Source organism: Hyperoodon ampullatus (assembly GCF_949752795.1).
Source record: "Hyperoodon ampullatus genome assembly, chromosome: 7".
NCBI classification, from domain to species: domain Eukaryota; kingdom Metazoa; phylum Chordata; class Mammalia; order Artiodactyla; family Ziphiidae; genus Hyperoodon; species Hyperoodon ampullatus.
In genome coordinates, this window is record NC_136920.1 from 75207053 (window position 1) to 75226300 (window position 19248).

The 19248-nt window shown below is 39.8% G+C and overlaps 1 protein-coding gene across 3 annotated transcripts in view; it reads left to right on the forward strand.

Annotated features, from left to right (window-relative positions):
* NELL1 (neural EGFL like 1) overlaps positions 1 to 19248 on the forward strand; it is a gene marked incomplete at both ends in the record, with an annotated part of 886110 nt that overhangs the window by 152811 nt on the left and 714051 nt on the right. For all 3 annotated transcript variants that reach the window (XM_079707393.1, XM_079707394.1, XM_079707395.1), the window contains one exon: positions 14445 to 14541. In XM_079707393.1, coding sequence (XP_079563519.1) covers positions 14445 to 14541 — 97 coding nt within the window. The remainder of the gene's footprint in view (positions 1 to 14444; positions 14542 to 19248) is intronic.

Consider the following 19248-nt stretch of genomic DNA (forward strand, 5'->3'; position numbering starts at 1 on the left):
GATAGTATGAGAAAAGCTTCCCACTTTGACAACAGAGTTGGGTCTTGGTGTGTGATACAGCCAGATAAGTGCTAGAAAGGTGTCTTGAACCAGGGGACCAGAATGTACAAAGGTTGGAAGCAAGAGAGTGCATGAAACTTTTAGGACTTGCAAATATCAATAGTTCAGTGTGGCTGGAGTCTCTGTGAATTAGAGAGGCTCCTAAGGCCTTAGATTTCATCAAGCAATTCATTTATTCATTCCTTAACTTAATGGGTGTTTCTTGAGTATTCGTATTAAATGCTCAGTAATGTCTAGTCAGTTATGTGTTACTGAGAGGGTTGTTTCTGAGATCTATATGAAAAGATGAGGGAAAGGTTAAAGGGACTAGGGGAATGTGCATATAAATTTTTATTTATGTTTGTAAAAGTAGCATGGGGTTTACTTGAGTAATTCTTCTGTTATTCTAAATATCCTCTTTCGATTGAAAATTTGCATTTCAGCTTTTCCATCAACCTAGTAGTATTAAAAAAGTATGTTGGCAGTTAATCCATTTAAGAGACAGAGGAAGCCAAGCCAGTTCACCCATTGGGTAATCATACAAGCACAGAGAGATGGTTGCATCCAGGAACTGATCAGACTGACACAAATGCAAAAATACATGAGATGAAAACCATTGTTGTTAAGCATACATTTTGTGCCTAGCACTGGTCTAGGTACTGGGGATGCCACAGCAAATAAGAACTGTTATCAAGTTGCCCACAAATTCATAAATTGCTGATTACATCACAGAATGTAAATGAGGTAGGCACCAAGGTGTGGTGAGATCAGAATTTTTATCTTCATATATGCTGCTGAGTGGGCATCCCAAGACTTACTGTAGTTCTTCATCTGAGTGTAGAATTGTTTCAATTAAGTGTATTTTCCTTTACATTTTCACGTTAGTTAAGATCCTTATGTTGTAAGTGACAGAAATCAATTTGAATAACTTGATCAAAAAAGGCAAGATTATTAAAAGGTTACCAGATTATCTCATGCACAAAACATAAGGAAAGGGATGTAGCTGGGTCCTTGGGAGGATCTGAAAGACCAACAAGCATTCAGGTGGTTCAACACTGCATTACTTAAGCCATTTCATATCAGTATTGGGCATCAGTTTTTAAAGCAGTTACTGTACAGTGTCGTATAGAGCCTTAAAAAGGTAAAAGGAGCAGGCATCATTTTCTTTATGTAAAAGGTGAGGAAATAATCCTAGGAAGATAAAGTGATTTGTCCAAGGTCACGTCCCAAGTTTAGCGGGTAAGCCCAGAATTTAGAACAGAGTCCTTCTGACTCTTGAATCTTTTCTTTTCCCATTAGCCTTCTTCAAATCCTTCTTTTTCTAACATGCAAAAATTTCCCCTTATAATTCCGTCACCTTCTTAATTTTTCTTTTATCATTCATTTTGGTTTTGGAATTAAAGGAGTCACCTATGGGTTCTTAATAATAGGCTTATCTGAGACATCTCTTAAAACGGTCTTTAATTTATACCCTGTAATCTGAACATGAAGGAGCCGCTAGGAAAGGGAATAATTAAAGAGATTAGTGGGAGATCTCAGTTGTCTCAGTGATTTTCTTATTATCATCCATGAAATGCCTTATCAGAAATGGGCCATTATAGTTTAAATGATCAGTCGGAGTTTGAAAAGGATTTGAAACTTCCTCAGACGCTTTCTGAACTTGGAGTTGTAGCCTCATTGTTTTCCAAACTCCAATTTTTCCTCCACAATGAACAATAACTTTTTGATTAAACAGCTGGCAGTTACTATTGAATGCCTCACAATAACAAAAGTCTTCCTTCAGATCAGGAAATTTTATCTAAATTGCTTTGCTCTGCTTCGGTGATTTCGTGAACTTCTGACCTAAAAATTTCTTTCAACAAAGTGATTACTTTTTAAAAGAAAGAGCCCAAACTAAATGAGTAATGCAGTGAACTTGATACAAAGCAGAAGTCAAGGCACAAAAGTTGTCCTCTCAGTAAACATTATTAAAAAACAATCAAGTTTGTATTGACACATTTATATTGGGAAGGCTATAGACAGCAGCTGAGAGAGAGAGAGGCGTGAAAGTACCACTTAGTAGTCAAGGGCCTTCCTCACTAGTTTTGTTCTTAAAAAGGAGCAGCTACCTTTAGGTAGCTAGTACTGTGTGCCAAGCACTGTGCTGTCTTTTCCATATGAATTAATTAGTACCCCAACTTCAACCCTTCCTGCCCTCCTGCTGGCATTTCCCATTGGTTGAAACCAACTGGAACCAAAAAGGAGAGGGAACCTCTTAGTCTTCTTTGGCACAGAGCAAGGCAGAGTCTATCTGGAGGGGGTAAATGGAGATACTCAGCTCACCTTGGCATTTGCCACTATTTGAAATTGAACAACAATGAACAAATAACTATAATTTATCTACACTGTAATGAAGGCTCCAGGAGCCCAGGGATATAATATTACTCTTGTCAAATAAATTTACAAGTGGCTGCCTATATATTGTCTTTCTATCCGTTCCTGTGTTCCTCCATCCATCACCTACACAACTATTAATGGGCCACGGTCAGGAGAACACTTTTACTTTTTTATATGCACCACAAAACGTTGGGATGCTGAAGGACTTATTCTTTTCTTTGTGCTGCTCTCGTGTTTGTTTGTTTGTTTTAATTTAAATAGAAAAATATCTAGAAACAGCCTCATGGAGGAGATTGTTCCCCTGTGCCTCTCACTCTGCCTTGGAGATGCCCTAAGCAGAGTCCCAGCTGCTCCTGTCATAGGCTAGCTTGACTGTAGCAGGGCAGGAGGAAATCCTGGTCAAACCCGACTTTGCTTCTTGAGGACAGACTTTGCCAAATAAAGACTTCATCTGAGATTCTTTTTTACAGTTGGGCTAGGCTGGCACCTGTTAAATCTGATTTTATGAGGGGTGTAGAAATCTGTATTTTTGGAAAGCTTACTAGGCTCCCTTAATGTTTGGCAAGAGACCTTACCTTATGTGTGCTTTCCAAGGTCCTGAAAAAGTGAAGAGGTCAAAGAATACAGATCTCTGCTTGACTCGGGGACGCCAATGTTGCAGGCGGTGGTGGTGGTCTGTGGTTGCATCAGGACTTCATGGAGAGAGAGAAATATTTACCTTGTCCCTTATCATAGCTTCTAGACCCTGAAATATTTCACATGGGTTGTTTGGAAATGGTCAATATCAGGCCTTTGGGGAGACATCCATTTGCTCTGGGAAGCTTTAAAGCATTATGTGAGGATGTCCCATATGGTCTCTGCATGACAGATGGCTTTTGGATCTTTATATATTAATATAACAAGTAGCAGATGGAGGTTGAATCAGAGACCTTCAATGTCCTTTCTGACCCCGACAGTCCTAGTTACCGATGTGTGCTTTATATAAACATCAGGCCTTTGATTTATCATTAAATTTAAATCTTCATTTAGATGAATAATGAAATGGGGTTACACTAAATTTTCACCCACTCATGAGTGTCAGCAAATATTTTGGAGGCAGCTAGTCTGGGGTATAATTGAACACTTTGTGCAGCACATTTTCTGAACTCCTGGAAAAAAATGGGACTAATGACTGGATTCATGTGCTATCAGTGGCTACACCAAGGGAGTGATTTAGGAGGCTCTTACTCTCCTCTCCTTCCTATCACATTGCTGCCCCATAACTCCTCTTTTATAGAAATTATAAAGCTGACAGTGGATACTGTTTTCTAACCAGTTGAGCCAAGTGTCTTAGATGAGGCTTCTGTTATCTTTTTTCTGAAAATACTTCAAATTAAAGTACCTTCTGGATTGTTCTGTGAGGGTGAAAGCATTGATCTTACCTAATAACATTAATAATGTTTTACTTTAGAAAAGCATTTTAGAATTTGAAATGTACTTTTATTGAGATTATCTGTTTTATATTCATTGAAAACCTGTGTAGTAGGTATTGTTATTAAGTTTGTGAGTGAAGAAACTGTGAGGGCCCAGAGAGGTTTTGTAACTTGCCCCAAGTCACAAAGCTTCAATGGTAAAGGTAAGACACAAACGGATGTTTTCTGACTTTAGTCCAGTGATCTTTCTGTATCTCACACTGTTTATGTAACCAACTGGTTGAACATTTGACTTTTTAAGAACAGAATCAATAGAGGATTGTAAGACAATGTGGCATAGCACGAGTTTACATCTGGATTTGAATTTAGGCTTTGCCATTTATTGAATGGTATCATGCAAATCACTTAACTTCTGTGAACATCTATCAACTGAGTATAGCCATGCCTGCCTTTTAGGGTTATTTCAAGGAATATAAAGTTTGTAAAGTTCTTGCATATAGTAGATAATCAAGGGCAGCTCTTAAAAGTTTTGAGGCTGTGTCTCTCTGTCTGAGTTTGAGGATTACTGTCCTTGCCAAGTGGCCTTCTATCATCTACTAGGACATCCTTCAGAGACTGTAGTTCATTGCTTCCCAAGGCTGTTCCTTCTCTCTGTGTTTTCTGACTGCTAGAAAATTCTTACCTTGAGCTAAAAATACCTCCTTGTAACTTACACTTGTTGGTATACGTTTTACCTCTTTTAGCTACATAGACCAAATCCAATCCCACGTGACTGTCCTCCAAATATTTGAAGACTTTATCTTGCTTTCCCTTAATCTTTACTTTTTCAGACTGAACATCCTCTGTTCCTTCAACCATTCATCACTTGATTTGGCTCACAAGGCCCTCACAGTCCTGCTTGGTTCTTTCTAAAGTGTGTCTGTTTATCATCTGAGAAGTTCCTACAACTACATGTGATTATCTCTAGACAGATGGACTCAGATTAGACTGAGATAATTGTCTTCTTCTGGTACAGTTTAAGATGATAACATTCTTTTTGGCAGCCTTACCTTAGCTTACTGTTGATCAAAACAGCTGTGTACTTTTTCTCAATATGTATTTCTGTTAAACTTTAGATCTCACATTCTGTCTTTGAGAAGCACAGTCCCTAAGCGTGGGATCTTTCATTTTTTTGATGTGAAATTTCATCTTATTTGATTTGGCCCTAATTTCTGCCTATTAATGTCTCTTTTAACCCTGGTGGTATTATCTTAAAATGTATTATGATTGAAACAATCATACCAACTCCGTATTTTCCTGCAGATTCAATAAGCACACTGCTATTACACTGTTGAATCATAGGTAACAATGCTAAATCTGACAGAGCTGGTTGTCTGACCTGATCCACAGTCAGCATGAGCTTGGGATAGGCAGAGCATAAGGGTTAGTAAGAAGTTGTAGGAGAGAGATAGTTGGGGCATAAAATATGGTTAAGAAAGGAAAGTACTGTTGGTATGGAGATCCCGATGAGGAGAGAGAAAAGAGTAAAATTTAATTGCCAGACAAGAAAAAGCATGCATCTGGCAAGTGTTTTCTACGTGGATGAAGCAGGTCACATGAGGACTTTATCTTCTTGGGAAGACCTCTCTTTCTCTTGGAGGGTATTCATACCCTTCTCTGACAAAGTCTCTTTGCTAATCTCATTTGAACACTGCTGCCGTCTATTTTACCACAACAAAGGCATCTCCATCCAGATTTCAATTTTGCCTTCTCTTTTTAGTTCGCATTTGTATTTACTCTGCTGACAGTGGCTACGAAACTGTTTAGAAACCTGCTGAGCTCTGCTACCGTCCTCCCTCCGGAGATCTGCATGGATTTGGTTTAGAAGTCAATTCTTACACGTTGGTGCCATACTGTATTCATCTCTATAATCCATCTCCCCGATTACAGTCTGTACCTCCTGTACAATGCCAGAGGTGTCGTTTTCCCCTTGTCATTTGCTGAGTGTCATTGGTTTTGTTAACAAATTGGTAGGAGGAGACCACAGAGCTCCCCTTTGGGGTATTCCTTTCATGTCCTTCTGGTACAAGCCCTGTGTGATGTGTCTTCCATGTTAGCAAATAATTACCAACAGCCAAGCAACCTGACATGGAAATTCAACAAGTAGCTCATCAGTGTACATCACTGGCAAACACTCTTGCCACAGTGATTAAGCTTTGAGGAACTATCTTGTAGACTGCCATGACCTACGGAATGAATGCTGAACAGTCATCAGGGCCAAGAGCGATGCCAATGTCACCATAGGTGTCTTTTGTTTTTCTAGTGGTGATCAAGAACTTTGTGTTCTCACATTTCCCCTATGAAGCTGAGGGGGGAAGATTGCATGATGTCCCCTTTAGCCTGAGTTCAAAAGAGGGAATTGCCTCCTGTGCAAGCTCCCCCGCCACCGTATTAGTGAGGGGAGATAGAATGGGAGTTGTCTTGTGTTCTCTAATAGGGAACTTTCTCTAAGGAACACCTTGATATTCACTAGTGCTGGCTTAAAGGCAGTGAGGATGAGGCTCTCTATCTAGCAAAGGAAGGTCATTGTAACTTTCCTCTTCAGGGAGTATGTGAACACTTTTTTTCAATTCTAGGCAAAGCCCCAGATAAACCTCTTTATTTAGCGTCTCATTTGGGCTTCATTTTGTCTTATTGAACAGCAGCATAATACATGTTAATTCACAAGGTTTACATTGGAAATTCATTCTTCTGTATAATTGGGAAAGGTACTGTGGAGTCCCTTCAGAGGCCTTTCTTCACCCAGGTAAATAAAAATCCAATATTCCTTCATATGTAGTGTTGAACCATTGCATTTCTTTGTGATGAGCTCAGAGGGCTTTATCGGTTAACAGAAAATCTAGTTCTTCATAGAATATTGACTGGTCTTTAAGCAGATGGGATGCTTGCTAGGGAGGGCATTCTTAAAGTCATGAATAAAGAGAAGTTGTACCTTGTGAAGAAAATTCCTAATGGGAGCCCTTGATTCAGTGGCTGACTTTCACAAGGAGCATGACAGTTACTCTTTGCAGTGTTCATTCCTCTTGAGCAGTTTTTATGTTTGACTGGTTGTTTAATTTTTCATGCTATTGTATTAGAAATGAGTTACTTACACTTTAAAATACCATTAGATAGTAATGGCATGCAAATTTCCCATCATTCTCCCAATACATCTTAATAGCCAGCATCACATTTGAGTTCAAGGCCTAGAAACACGACTAAATGGGAATTGGGCTTTTTTTTGGCCAAAAGAAAGGGTAGATTTTAGATGGTTATAGAGTAAATGCATTATTTGTGTCAGATGGCCTATGGGAATATGATAAATTTGGGCTGATTATAATGCCATCAACTTAAGCAGTAAATTGTGCACTTATCAAAAGGACTATGCTTGATCTGATTAATTTTCAAGTTGCTGACTATTTCTCTTGACTATTTCTTTCTGAAATACATATATCTGGCTTTCCTGTTAGTGAGTTGTCTGCCTGACAGATTCAAACTTGCTATCCCTATGTCTTTTCTGGATGGAAAACAGTGAGAGGGTTTTTTTTATCTTGCTCTATTTTGGGGGGGGGGCGGGGGCTTCTTGTGTAAATCTCATGAGCTGGGGATGATGGAGGAAAACACTTGAAAAAAGTTACACATGTCACTCATTTTCATTGACTGCATTTTCCTCAGGAATATCTGCATAAAGTCTCAAGTTCAACTGCCTGATTTCTTAGTTTATGTCATTCATTTTTGGGAATTGCGCATCATAAAGTCTTAGCCATAATACTTTAGGGCTTGTATAACTGTCTGTAGCCCTCTTATTCTGAACATACTGCCTTCATTCATTCATTCAGTATATGGAGTGGGTACCTACTTTGACTAGGCTCTCTTCCAGATGGTAGAGATACTGACATGAAAAAGATAGACAAGGTCCTTGCTTTCAAGATGCTTACTTCTCGTAGGAGGAAACAATCCATCAGCAAAGAGCCAACTGTGGAGAGTCATGTGCTTTGATTAGGGTAAAACAAGCTAAGTGATGAGTGGTTAGTTGCTACTTTATATAGAATGGTCAGGGAAGGTGTTAGTGCAGGAGACAAGTGAGCAGGTGCAGGGATGTTGCGAGGGTTTTATTTCCTCCATACTCAGCAGATAATCAGTGGTTGTAGCAGTCAGGAAGTGCAGACACAACTTGAGTGTGAAAGTGCTGGACCCAGGGGTACCAGGAAAGACCAATTGCTCCTTCCTTGTCAGGGAGGTCTGGGAAAGCAGGTTCAGCCAGGACCAGAATTTTAGACTTCAAAGGTTAGTGGGAGGGTATAGAGTCATATGCTGATGTTCTAGAGAGTGTGTCCAAATGGGCCATCCAAGCAGGCAGGGTCTCAGAGATCAGTAAAGAACCAAAATACAGGGCAGTCAGAATACATAAAAAATAATATATATAAAAAGGATCGAGGGCTTCCCTGGTGGCGCAGTTGTTTAGAGTCCGCCTGCCGATGCAGGGGACACGGGTTCATGCCCTGGTCCGGGAGGATCCCACATGCCGCGGAGCGGCTGGGCCCGTGAGCCATGGCCGCTGAGCCTGTGCATCCGGAGCCTGTGCTCCACAACGGGAGAGGCCACAACAGTGAGAGGCCCGTGTACCGCAAAAAAAAAAAAAAAAAAAAAAAAGGATCGGGCTTCCCTGGTGGCGCAGTGGTTGAGAGTCCGCCTGCCGATGCAGGGGACGCGGGTTCGTGCCCCGGTCTGGGAGGATCCCACATGCCGCGGAGCGGCTAGGCCCGTGAGCCATGGCTACTGGGCCTGCGCGTCCAGAGCCTGTGCTCCGCAACGGGAGAGGCCACAGCAGTGAGAAGCCCACGTAATGCAAAAAAAAAAAAAAAAAAAAAAGGATAAATAAGGACGGCCTGAAGTAAGAACTTAGAGGGCTTTGGCTTACTGCTGACATTTTTTGTTTCCCCAGAAACCTTTTATATGGATTGGCTAAATCCAATTAAGGTCCCAAAGGGAGTAGGAAAGTGCCTAGTACTGGATCAGGCAAACGTGTTAGGAGTAGTGTCTTGTCATATTTTACTCATATAAAAACTATGTATTTTGTTGTTGTTCTTGGTTTGGTGATTGTGTGTTCAAACATACAGTCTAATATATTATAAAATATTTCTTATACCTCTTCCTTTTTCCTGAGCCCTTCTCCTGTCTAATGTGAGTTTATGATGAACTTTCAACAAAAGTCAAGCTTTTGTAAATGTCAAAGAATTACATATTTTGGAGGGATGTAAAAGATATTAAGTTGTTTGCTTAATTTGCATAGAAAAGTTTGTGACTTACGTCTTGAAAGAATTGAAAAAAGCTAATGAATGACATTTTAAAACTAACATAGTAAAAATACTGGGATTTTGGTATGTCATAGAAAATGTACTTTGTCCAAAAATTTTGTTTTAATCCAAAGTTTAGAATCTAAGTAGGTTGTCAGTGTGCACTCTAACTAATCAGGTTAAACAGCAACAGAAGTTAATGCTGTTAATTTCTTTGTTTTGTTCCTGTTACATATTCACTTGTTCTAGCTTTTAAATTTGTAGAAGGTGAAAAGAAATTTAGGATTTAAAAATTTTCAGTGTGGGAATTTATGACAAAATAGACACTAAATTCTTGCATTGTAACATTGAAATCCCACACCCTCCCATGTGACAGTGATGTCATTCCCCTAAACTGTGTCCCAAAGCACAAGCCAGGCACCTAAGATACTGATAATCCCACCTCAGTGGATTCATTTGATGTGAGGTGCAGCCGGCGGGCTGAAATGTATCACGTTACCTGTGTAGCTCTGCATCCTTAGACACCTGTGAATTTTACAGACTGGCAGCACCTACTATGTACCAATGGCATTAAAACTATTTCATTCAAGCCTCACCACAGCCCATTCAGTCAGCAGTAACATCCCCGTTTTTTACTTTTTAAATTTTTGCTTGCGTTGGGTCTTCATTGCTGTACGCGGGCTTTCTCTAGTTGCAGCGAGCGGGGGCTACTCTTCGTTGCGGTGCGCAGGCTTCTCATTGCGGTGGCTTCTCTTGTTGCGGAGCACAGGCTCTAGGTGCACGGGCTCCAGTAGTTGTGGCACGTGGGCTCAGTGGTTGTGGCTCGTGGGCTCTAGATCACAGGCTCAGTAGTTGTGGTGCATGGGCTTAGTTGCTCCGCAGCATGTGGGATCTTCCCGGACCAGGGCTAGGACCCGTGTCCCCTGCACTGGCAGGTGCATTCTTAACCACTGCGCCACCAGGGAAGTCCATCCCTGTTTTGTAAATGAGAAAGCTGAGGTACAGAGAAATTAAATAACTTAATTAAGGTCATATAGCTAGTAGAATGCACAACTGGAATGTGAACCTAAATCTATTTTACCCCAAATTCATGTGTCTCTGCTATCTCTTGGCATTACGGGCGTGAATCTATAACAGTCACCTTTCTATTTTTCGTTGGGGTATACTTGTTAGGGTAAAGAATACTAGCCACAACTACGGAACATCCTCTCTATCTCAGTTGGGTTGCCATCCGGTTGGGTGTGTCTGGCTGGCAGGTGGCCTCCCACATCATCATTTAGGAATCCAGGCCCTGCCATCTTGTGGCTCTGCCCACCTCTCAGCCCTTAGAGCCTTCTCTTGTCAGCTGAAAGAAACAATGTGAAAGATGCTTGAGGGAGGTTTTCTGGGGCTAGGTCATGGCTAGCAGTGGTGCAGATCCCTTCCATTCACATTCCATGGCCACACCCAGAGGTGAAGGAGGCTGGAAACGTTGTAGCCACGTAGCAGTGTAGCAAGGAGGAAGAGAAAGTGGGTTCTGGGAGAGCTAACGGGTCCTGACCTTGTGCTTTGGCATGTGATCTTGTTTCCCCTTTCCCTTCCTGATAAGTAAGTCAAGTTAGGAATTTTAATTATTTGAGTGAATAGCACAGACTTGGGATCTGGGTTCAAATCCCAGCTCTGCCATTCACCAGCTGCCTCACCATGGACAAGTTATCTAACCTTGCCAAGCCAAGAATACCTGCCTGATGGTGGTATTGTGAGGATTAAGTAAATCAATATAAGGAAAGTCCTTAGTACAAATGCTTGACACACGGTAGGTACTGTGTAAGTGCTGGATGTTATGTGGGTGTGTCAGCTCTACTTTATTCTTCATTCACAACTCAGCTGTAGTGTCCCCTTCTTTGGAAAGTCTTCCCTTTCTTTTTTTTTAAAAAAAATATCTTTATTGGAGTATAATTGCTTTACAACGTTGTGTTACTTTCTGCTGTATAACAAAGTGAATCAGCTATACGTATACGATATTTTCTTTCTTCTCTGCTTCCGTAGATCCTTGCACTTATTGCACTGAATTTTAAGGTGTGTGTGGGTGTGTTGTCTGTCTGGCTCAGGCATTTCACCTGAGGGCAGAAACTTGGCTGTGCTAACTTCGCCTGTGTGTCCCCATAGCCAGCAGAGTGTCACACACATTGTAGACAGTCAGATGTTTCCTGACGGGAAGGAAACCTCATTAACCAGAATAGTAGAATATCAGAACACAGTGTTCGATTTCCTGACCACGCTGGAAAGCAAGGAGTTCATGTATTAGCTTTGACTTTTCATTTCAGTTGATTTGGGCAATACTAGATTTAAGTGACAGATCATTGTGCCCTACCGGCTTATTTGCGTGAGCCAGTCCACCTCAGGGATCAGCAGCCCTTTTGCCAAGATTCTGATTGTATTTGTCTGGTATGTTGGTGTCATAACTCCCCTTGTACAAGGGTGAGGTTAGGGATGTGATAATCCTGTTTCTTAGTTTATGAGACGTTATCAGCATTAATCCATGCAATCCTCCCTCCCCTCCCTCCCTCCCTCCCTTCCTCGCTTTCCCCCTCTCCTCATCTCCCCACCTCCCTCCCTTCCTTCCTTTCACTCCCCTCCCCCTAACCATTCCCATTCCTTTAGGAAAACACTGTCATATACCTTATGTGACTCTTAAAGTTTGTGTATATCTTTGGCTAATCGATAAAATAGTTTTGCATGTATGCAGTTTTAATTTACATAATTATAGACCTTTTAAGCTTTTTCACTCTATTTTTAAAACTTTTTAGCTTAATATAATTTTAATCCTACAGAAAAATTGAGAATGGTCCAAAAAACAATCATAAACTCTTTGCTCAGATTCTGCTCTCTCTCAAAGTAATACTGTGTGTTTACATATCTATGTACTTATATTGTGTATATACGCATTGTTATTTTGAACTCTTTGAGAGTAAGCTGCAAACCTCATGACCCTCTACCCCTCAATACTACAGTGCGTAGTTCCTAAGAACGACATTTAAATAAACACTATCCAAATTCTCAAAATCAGGAAATTGAACACCAATACAATACTATTTTGTAATCTACGGTTTCTATTCAAATTTCACCAGTTTTCTACTAATGTCCTTTATGAGATTTTCTTTTTTCCTGCCCCCAGATCCAGTCCAGGATCCTGCACTTAGTAAACATTAGATAAAGGCCTCCTTTGCTCATTGGAGCTCACATTCTAGCATATTGAAAACCAAAAAGAAAGCATTTGAATGGAAAGCTCCTCTCACTCTGATAGATGCAAATGTTTTAAAATGAAGGTGAAGATAAATAGTTTGACATTTTCAATTTTTTAGTGAAATGAACTCCTAGAAAATTATGCTTCTGCCTCTTGCCCTAAATAGCGATTTCCGTTTCTCTCTGGCCGCCTCTGAAATTCACCAGCGTTGAACATAATTTTTGCATCGTTATCTCCATAGTGCATAAATAATTTTGCATTCTACTTTTCTCTGGTGAAAATTATTTTGTATATATTTTCCCATATTTCATAACCTGCATATTTAATCACTCTTAATGACTGTAGTAAATTCTGTCAAGCTGAACTACTGTAACGTATGTGTTTCTCTTTTGTTGTAAATTTGGCTTGTTTCTAGTTTTTCACTAATATTAGAAAAAAACTTTTTTAAGGAAGTATATAGCATCTTCTTGTATTAAAGCAGTTTTGACAAGTTGTTTCATTTAAAATGTTTCCTTCTAACATACAGAAAGAAAGGTTGCATTTTTGTGGAGAAAACACAGGCTATCTTTTTCAGGGAAACTTATTTTTCCTTGATTATGTTTCGAGCCTCCATTTATAATGGAAGGATAATTAATAGAGAGGGACCTGATATATTTAGATCTTTGTCAGTTGAATACTTTGCATGTATTGTTAGGAAACAGCATGTTTCCAGTGGGGAATAGGAGAGTAATGCACGATGTGGCCAAGATATAAGGCTGCAGTGTGATAGTTCCCAGCTGCAACGGCCTTGCAATCATTCACTGGCTTTGACACAACTGGACAATCCTTCAGGTCTTACGCACTTTCCTACTGAGAGCTGCTGGAGGAATCCATCACCCTCTGCCAGGAGGCAGTCAGCTGCATCCCAGCTGGGAGGATTGATGAGTTGTTAGACCTCTGGACCTACCTGGGGGATGATTCTCCCCCACGGCTGCTCCAAGTAAGGACAGAGGAATGAATGGAATGGACAGGGCCATCATGAGGAATGGAAATTCACAGATGGTCCCTATATCTCACCCCATTCAGAATCTTCTGAGCGTCTAAGGAGACAAGTTCAGTTCTTAGGCAAGCTCTTCCTTTCCCTTCTCAGTCCTCAGGTGCTGCAAAGTACTTGCCAGGGGTGAGGTGGAGGCCTGTGATCAGCTGGTGGTTACAGGGACTGTTTCTAAATTTCAAGATTTGTAACTGACTAATGTGGGGCTTGGGAGGGCAGAGCAACTGAGACAATTCAGTTGTTCAGTAGGCTTTATCAGTGCTTTCAAAGATCCTGGGACTGTTGCCTTCTCTGTATTAGTTATATGTCTTTCTATATCATGTGAAGGTTTTCTTCATGTACAGAATTTTATCTTTTACTCTATGAGGGTGGGACTTTGTATGTCTGGTTTATTGCTCTGTCTCCTGTTGCCTTGTATGGAGCTTGGAGCATAAAGAAATGCTCAATAAATATTTGTTCATTGGGTGATGACTTCAGTTACTTGATTTTGTACACTAGGCACATTATCATGTGTGCAGCTGCTACTCAGTTATTTAGAGGGGGATAGGAGGTTACTGTAGAAATGAGTAGCAGCTGAATAAAGCGGTCAGGGAGTTGTAGAGCACAAAGGAGAGTACATGGGCTTTGCAGCCAGACAGGTGGAGATTCTCATCCCAACTTTACTGTTCCCTGGCTGTCTTGGTTGACCCATTTACAGTCCCCGAACCTCAGCTTTCTCACCTGCAACATGGACAAAACCACTTTACGCACAGAGTTTGTATGAAATTCATTGCTCAGAATAGACACTCAAAAATGTTACCCTTTTCCTTCTTCCCCTCCCAAAAGGGCAAAGATAGAAAGCCAGGAGGGGCCCAGATAATGTGTCTAAGTGTTGTCAGGAAACAGATCTCTGTTTATGTTACCTGTCATCTAAAATGTGCCGCATATTGGCTTCATCTCTCTATACCAGCAGCTAATGCCGTGAGTACTTCAAACAGTGTGCATGTACCTTCTGGTTCTGCTTTGAGCCTCTTTATTAGTAACTGTGTTCTTTGCCCTTATAGGATTTATGAACGTGTGATAGACCCTCCTGAGACCAACCTTCCCCCAGGAAGCAATTTATGGCTTGGTCAGCGCAACCAAAAGCATGGTTTATTCAAAGTAAGCACTACTTTCTACTTTTGCTTTTCTATGTGCTTGATGTGAATTTAATCATTTAATTGTCACAACAGTTCTCTGACATAGGTGTTTTGAGACTAGACAGAGAGTTCAATGACTTGCCCAAGGTCACACACTTCACTCTACTGCCAGATATGGATGATCCAGAATGTAAATAATCCTCAAAATGTTTCTTATTGCCCTACGTCTGGGAGATTTAAGGTAATTTTCAAATTGGTTTTCATTGTCAGAACCTGTTAATTCAGTTTTGAGTGGATGTCTAGTCTAGATAAGCAGTAAGAAACGACTCAACTTCCATGAGCTGTGGTTTTCCTGTCTATAAAGAGGGTAATATTGGATTGGCCAAAAAGTTCGTTCGAGTTTTCCCATAAGGTGTTTTGGAGAAACCCTGAACGCACTTCTTGGCCAACCCAATACAATAACTGCATTCATAGAAACATGAGGATTCAGTGATAAAGTGAATTGAAAAAGTTAAAAACGTCATGAAATTTAAAGATTGTCTTGTTCTTCAATAGAATGGCAGAATTTCGCTTCTGGCAGTATGGTAGACTAGATACTTTTAAAATCCTCTTGCTTCAAAATGCCTGTAAATGCTGGATAAAACAACAGAAATCTTTTATGATTTGTCATTGCACTTACAATAAGGTATATCCTTAGAGGATAAATACATGAAGGGAAGTGAAAACCAGAGGGATGTAGGCCAATATCAGGAAGTTAGATATTTAAGTTTATTCCTTTTCTTTCTTTTAATCTATTTCTCTATTCCAACTTTATTGAGATATCAATGACATATAACATTATGTGTGTTTAAGGTATACAACAGTTCGACTCACTTAATATATTGCAAAATGATTTCTACCATAATGTTAGCTAACATCGCCATCATATCATATAATTATCATTTCTTTTCTGTGGTGAGAACATTTAAGATCTACTCTCTTAGCAGCTTTCAATTATATAATACAATATTATTAGCTATAATCACCATGCTGTACATTAGATCCCCAGAACTTATTCATATTATAACTAGAAGCTGGTACTCTTTGACCAACATCTTCCCATTTCCCCCACTCCCTCTAAACCCTGGCAATCATCATTCTACTCTCTGTTTCTATGAGTCAGGTTTTTAGATTCCACATATAAGTGATATTATACATTATTTTTCTCTCTGTCTGATTTGTTTCACTTTGCATAATGCCCTCAAGGTCCATCCATGTTGCAAATGGCAGGATTTTTTTCTTTCTCATGGTTGAGTAATATTCCACTCGTGTGTGTGTGTGTGTGTGTGTGTGTACGTGTACACACATAGACATACCATGTCTTCTTTATCCATTTATCTGTTTACAGACACTTAGGTTGTTTCCATATTTTGGTTATTATGAATAATGCTGCAGTGAACATGGGGGTGCAGATATCTCTATGAGGTAGTGATTTCATTTCCTTTGGATATATACCCCAAATTATGTGGAAGCCACCCAGAAGTGGGCTTGCTGGATCATATGGCTGTTCTATTTTCAACTTTTGGGGGAATCTCTGTGTTGCTTTCCATAGTGGTGGCGCCAATTTACATTTCTATCAACAGTGCACAAGGTTCCCCTTTTCTCTAATCCTCTCCAACACTTGTTATCTCTTGTCTTTTTGATGATAGGCATTTTAAAAGGTATAATGTAATATCTCATAATGGTTTTTTACTTGCATTTTTTGATGATTAGTGATGCTGAGCACCTTTTCATGTACTTTTTGGCTATTTGCATGTCTTGTTTGGAAAAATGTCTCTTCAGTTCCTCTGCCCATTGTAAAATCAGACTTTATCTTGCTATTGCATTGTATGAGTTCTTTGTATATTTTGGATTTTAATGCCTTATCAGGCATATGGTTTGCAAATATTAGTTGACTGTATAGGCAAGGATTTATTTTTGGGTTTTCAATTCTGTTCCATTGGTCTATGTGTCTTTTTTTTTTTTTTGCTAGTATCATACTGTTTTGATTACTATAGCTTTGTAGTACAGTTTGAAATCCAGAAGTGTGATGCCTCCAGCTTTGTTGTTCTTTCTCAGGATTACTTTTGCTATTTGGGGTCTTCTGTGATTTTATACAAATTTTAGGGTTTTTTCCAATATCTGTGAAAAATGCCATCTGAATTTTGAAAGGAATTGCACTGAATCTACAGATTGCTTTGGGTAGTGTGGAGATTTTAACAGTAGTAATTCTTCTGATCCATGAACATATGGGATCTCTTTCCATTTGTTTGTGTCTTCTTCAGTTTTTAATCAAAGTCTTGTTGTTTTCAGTATACAGATCTTTCATCTCCTTGGTTAAATTTATCCCTAAGTATTTTATTATTTTTGCTGCTATTGTCAATGAAATTGTTTTATTTCTTTTTTGGATATTTTGTTGTTAGTGTATGTAAATGCAACTGATTTATATATTTTGATTATGTACCCTGCAACTTTACTGACTTCACTGATTTGTTATAAAAGTTTTTTTGGTGGAGTCTTTAGGATTTTCTGTGTATAAGATCATATCTGCAAGCAAAGACATTTTTACTTCTTCCTTTCTAATTTGGAAACCTATTTTTTTTCTTTTTCATGCCTGATTGCTCTGTCTAGGACTTGTAGTAGTATGTTGACTTAAGAGTGGTGAGAGTGGACACCCTGTCTTTTTTCCTGATCTTAGAAGAAGAGCTTTCAACCATTCACTGTTGAGTATGATGTTAGCTGTGGGCTTGTCATATATGGCCTTTATTATGTTGAAATGTGTTCCTTCTATGCCCAACTTGGGTGTTTTTTTTTTTTTTTTTTTTTTTTTTTGCGGTACGCGGGCCTCTCACTGTTGTGGCCTCTCCCATTGTGGAGCACAGGCTCCGGACGTGCAGGCTCAGCAGCCATAGCTCACGGGCCCAGCCGCTCTGCTGCATGTGGGATCCTCCCGGACCGGGGCACGAACTCGTGTCCCCTGCATCGGCAGGTGGACTCTCAACCACTGCGCCACCAGGGAAGCCCTCTCACTGGTTTTGATCTGTAGATTTGAAGGCTCAAATTTGAGTGCACTGACATAGGTGACGTGTGTTGATGGTCTAGATTAGTGTTTCACCTTGGTCTCTATAAACATCTCACAAAATATAAGATATAGTCAATAATTAGCTTCTGCTTTAGTGTCTTTTTAGATTAGTGTCTCTCCAGCTTTAGACTGCATCTGAATCTCCAGGAGGGATTGTTAGAACCCAGGTAGCTGGATGTCAATAAACAGTGGAGTAGGCAGCTCCAAGTTTCTTTACTTCCACAGAAACATCAAAAAAAACAAGCAGAAACTGTTAGAAACAACTTTGTCAGAATTTTGGCAAACATAAAGTGTTTGTAGCAACCAAGCTAATTATGAATCAAGAAAAAGGCAACATCAAAATAGCAGGAAAGCTTTATGGCATTTTTACTTGCCCTCACCCCACACCAGCTACAGCTCAGCGGCAGTCTTGAAGATGTCAGCCCATGCTTCCAGTGTGGGAAAATGGTCCCTGGCTCTGGAGGGAACAGAGCAAATCTTATCTACAAATTATTTTGTCTGTCTGTTCTGTCTGGGACTATCTGAAGGACTGATGCAAGACACTTATCTCTATTTCACCTAACTCAGAATTCTCCCAGGCCAAAAAAATTGGTGGACATTTCTTGAAAATATTTCAAAGCTACCAAACAATCTGGGGCAAAAGATTACAGTTGACACATATTAGACAATGTAGAGATAGGAGGAAGAGCTGAGGAGAGAGATTCTTTGGGCAGTTTAAGGCATTCAAAAGCAATCATGTATATGGGGAATTTAGAAAGCTATATGCATGCCCAGAGCAAGATTCATGCTCAGAAAAGAACTGAGAATACCCTAAACATTCACTTTGGGCTGATCCCTTGGATCAGTGCAAGCATGGCTAAGTGTTAAATGAGGGCTCCAGCATATAGCATGCTCTCCCCCAACTTTCCCCCTTTCCCAGCTCCTGGCATTCAAGGAAATCTTGGTCTAAAAACTTTCTGAACCCAAGTTCCAGAACAGAGATTTTAGTGACCAGACATAATAAGGAGTACAGTCTCTATAAAAATAGTCAGATAAGTTACTAAACAAATGGATTACTACAGCATTCAACAATAAACAAAAAAGAACAAACAAAAAAACCCCTAGGAAACCCTGGGGAAGGGAGAGACTGATCTTCAGAGTCATTACAATATTCAGTTGTCCAGTGTTCAAATAAAGTCATAAGGCAAACAAAAAACTAGGAAGGTATTGCCATTCAAAGAAACAAAATAAATGGACATAAGCCATTCTGGAGGAAGCCCAGATATTGGACCTACTAGATGAAGACTTGAAAACAACTATCCTAAATGTGTTCAAAGAGCTAAAGGAAAACATGGACAAAGAGCTTAAGGAAGTGAAGAAAATTATGTATGCACAAATGAGAATATCAATAAAGATAAATTACAAAAAGGAACTAAATAGATATTCCACAGCTGGGAAGTACAACTGAAATGAAAAATTTGCCAGAATTTACCAGCAGGTTTGAGCAGGGTGAAGAAAACAATCCCACAGGGTGCTGCACTTAGAAAGGCCCCCATGATTGGTTTAAGGCTCTGCTGTTGCTACCTTCAAGTTTTCAATAATTTTTGAACAAGGGACTCTGCAAATTAGGTAGCTGATCCTGAATAATTT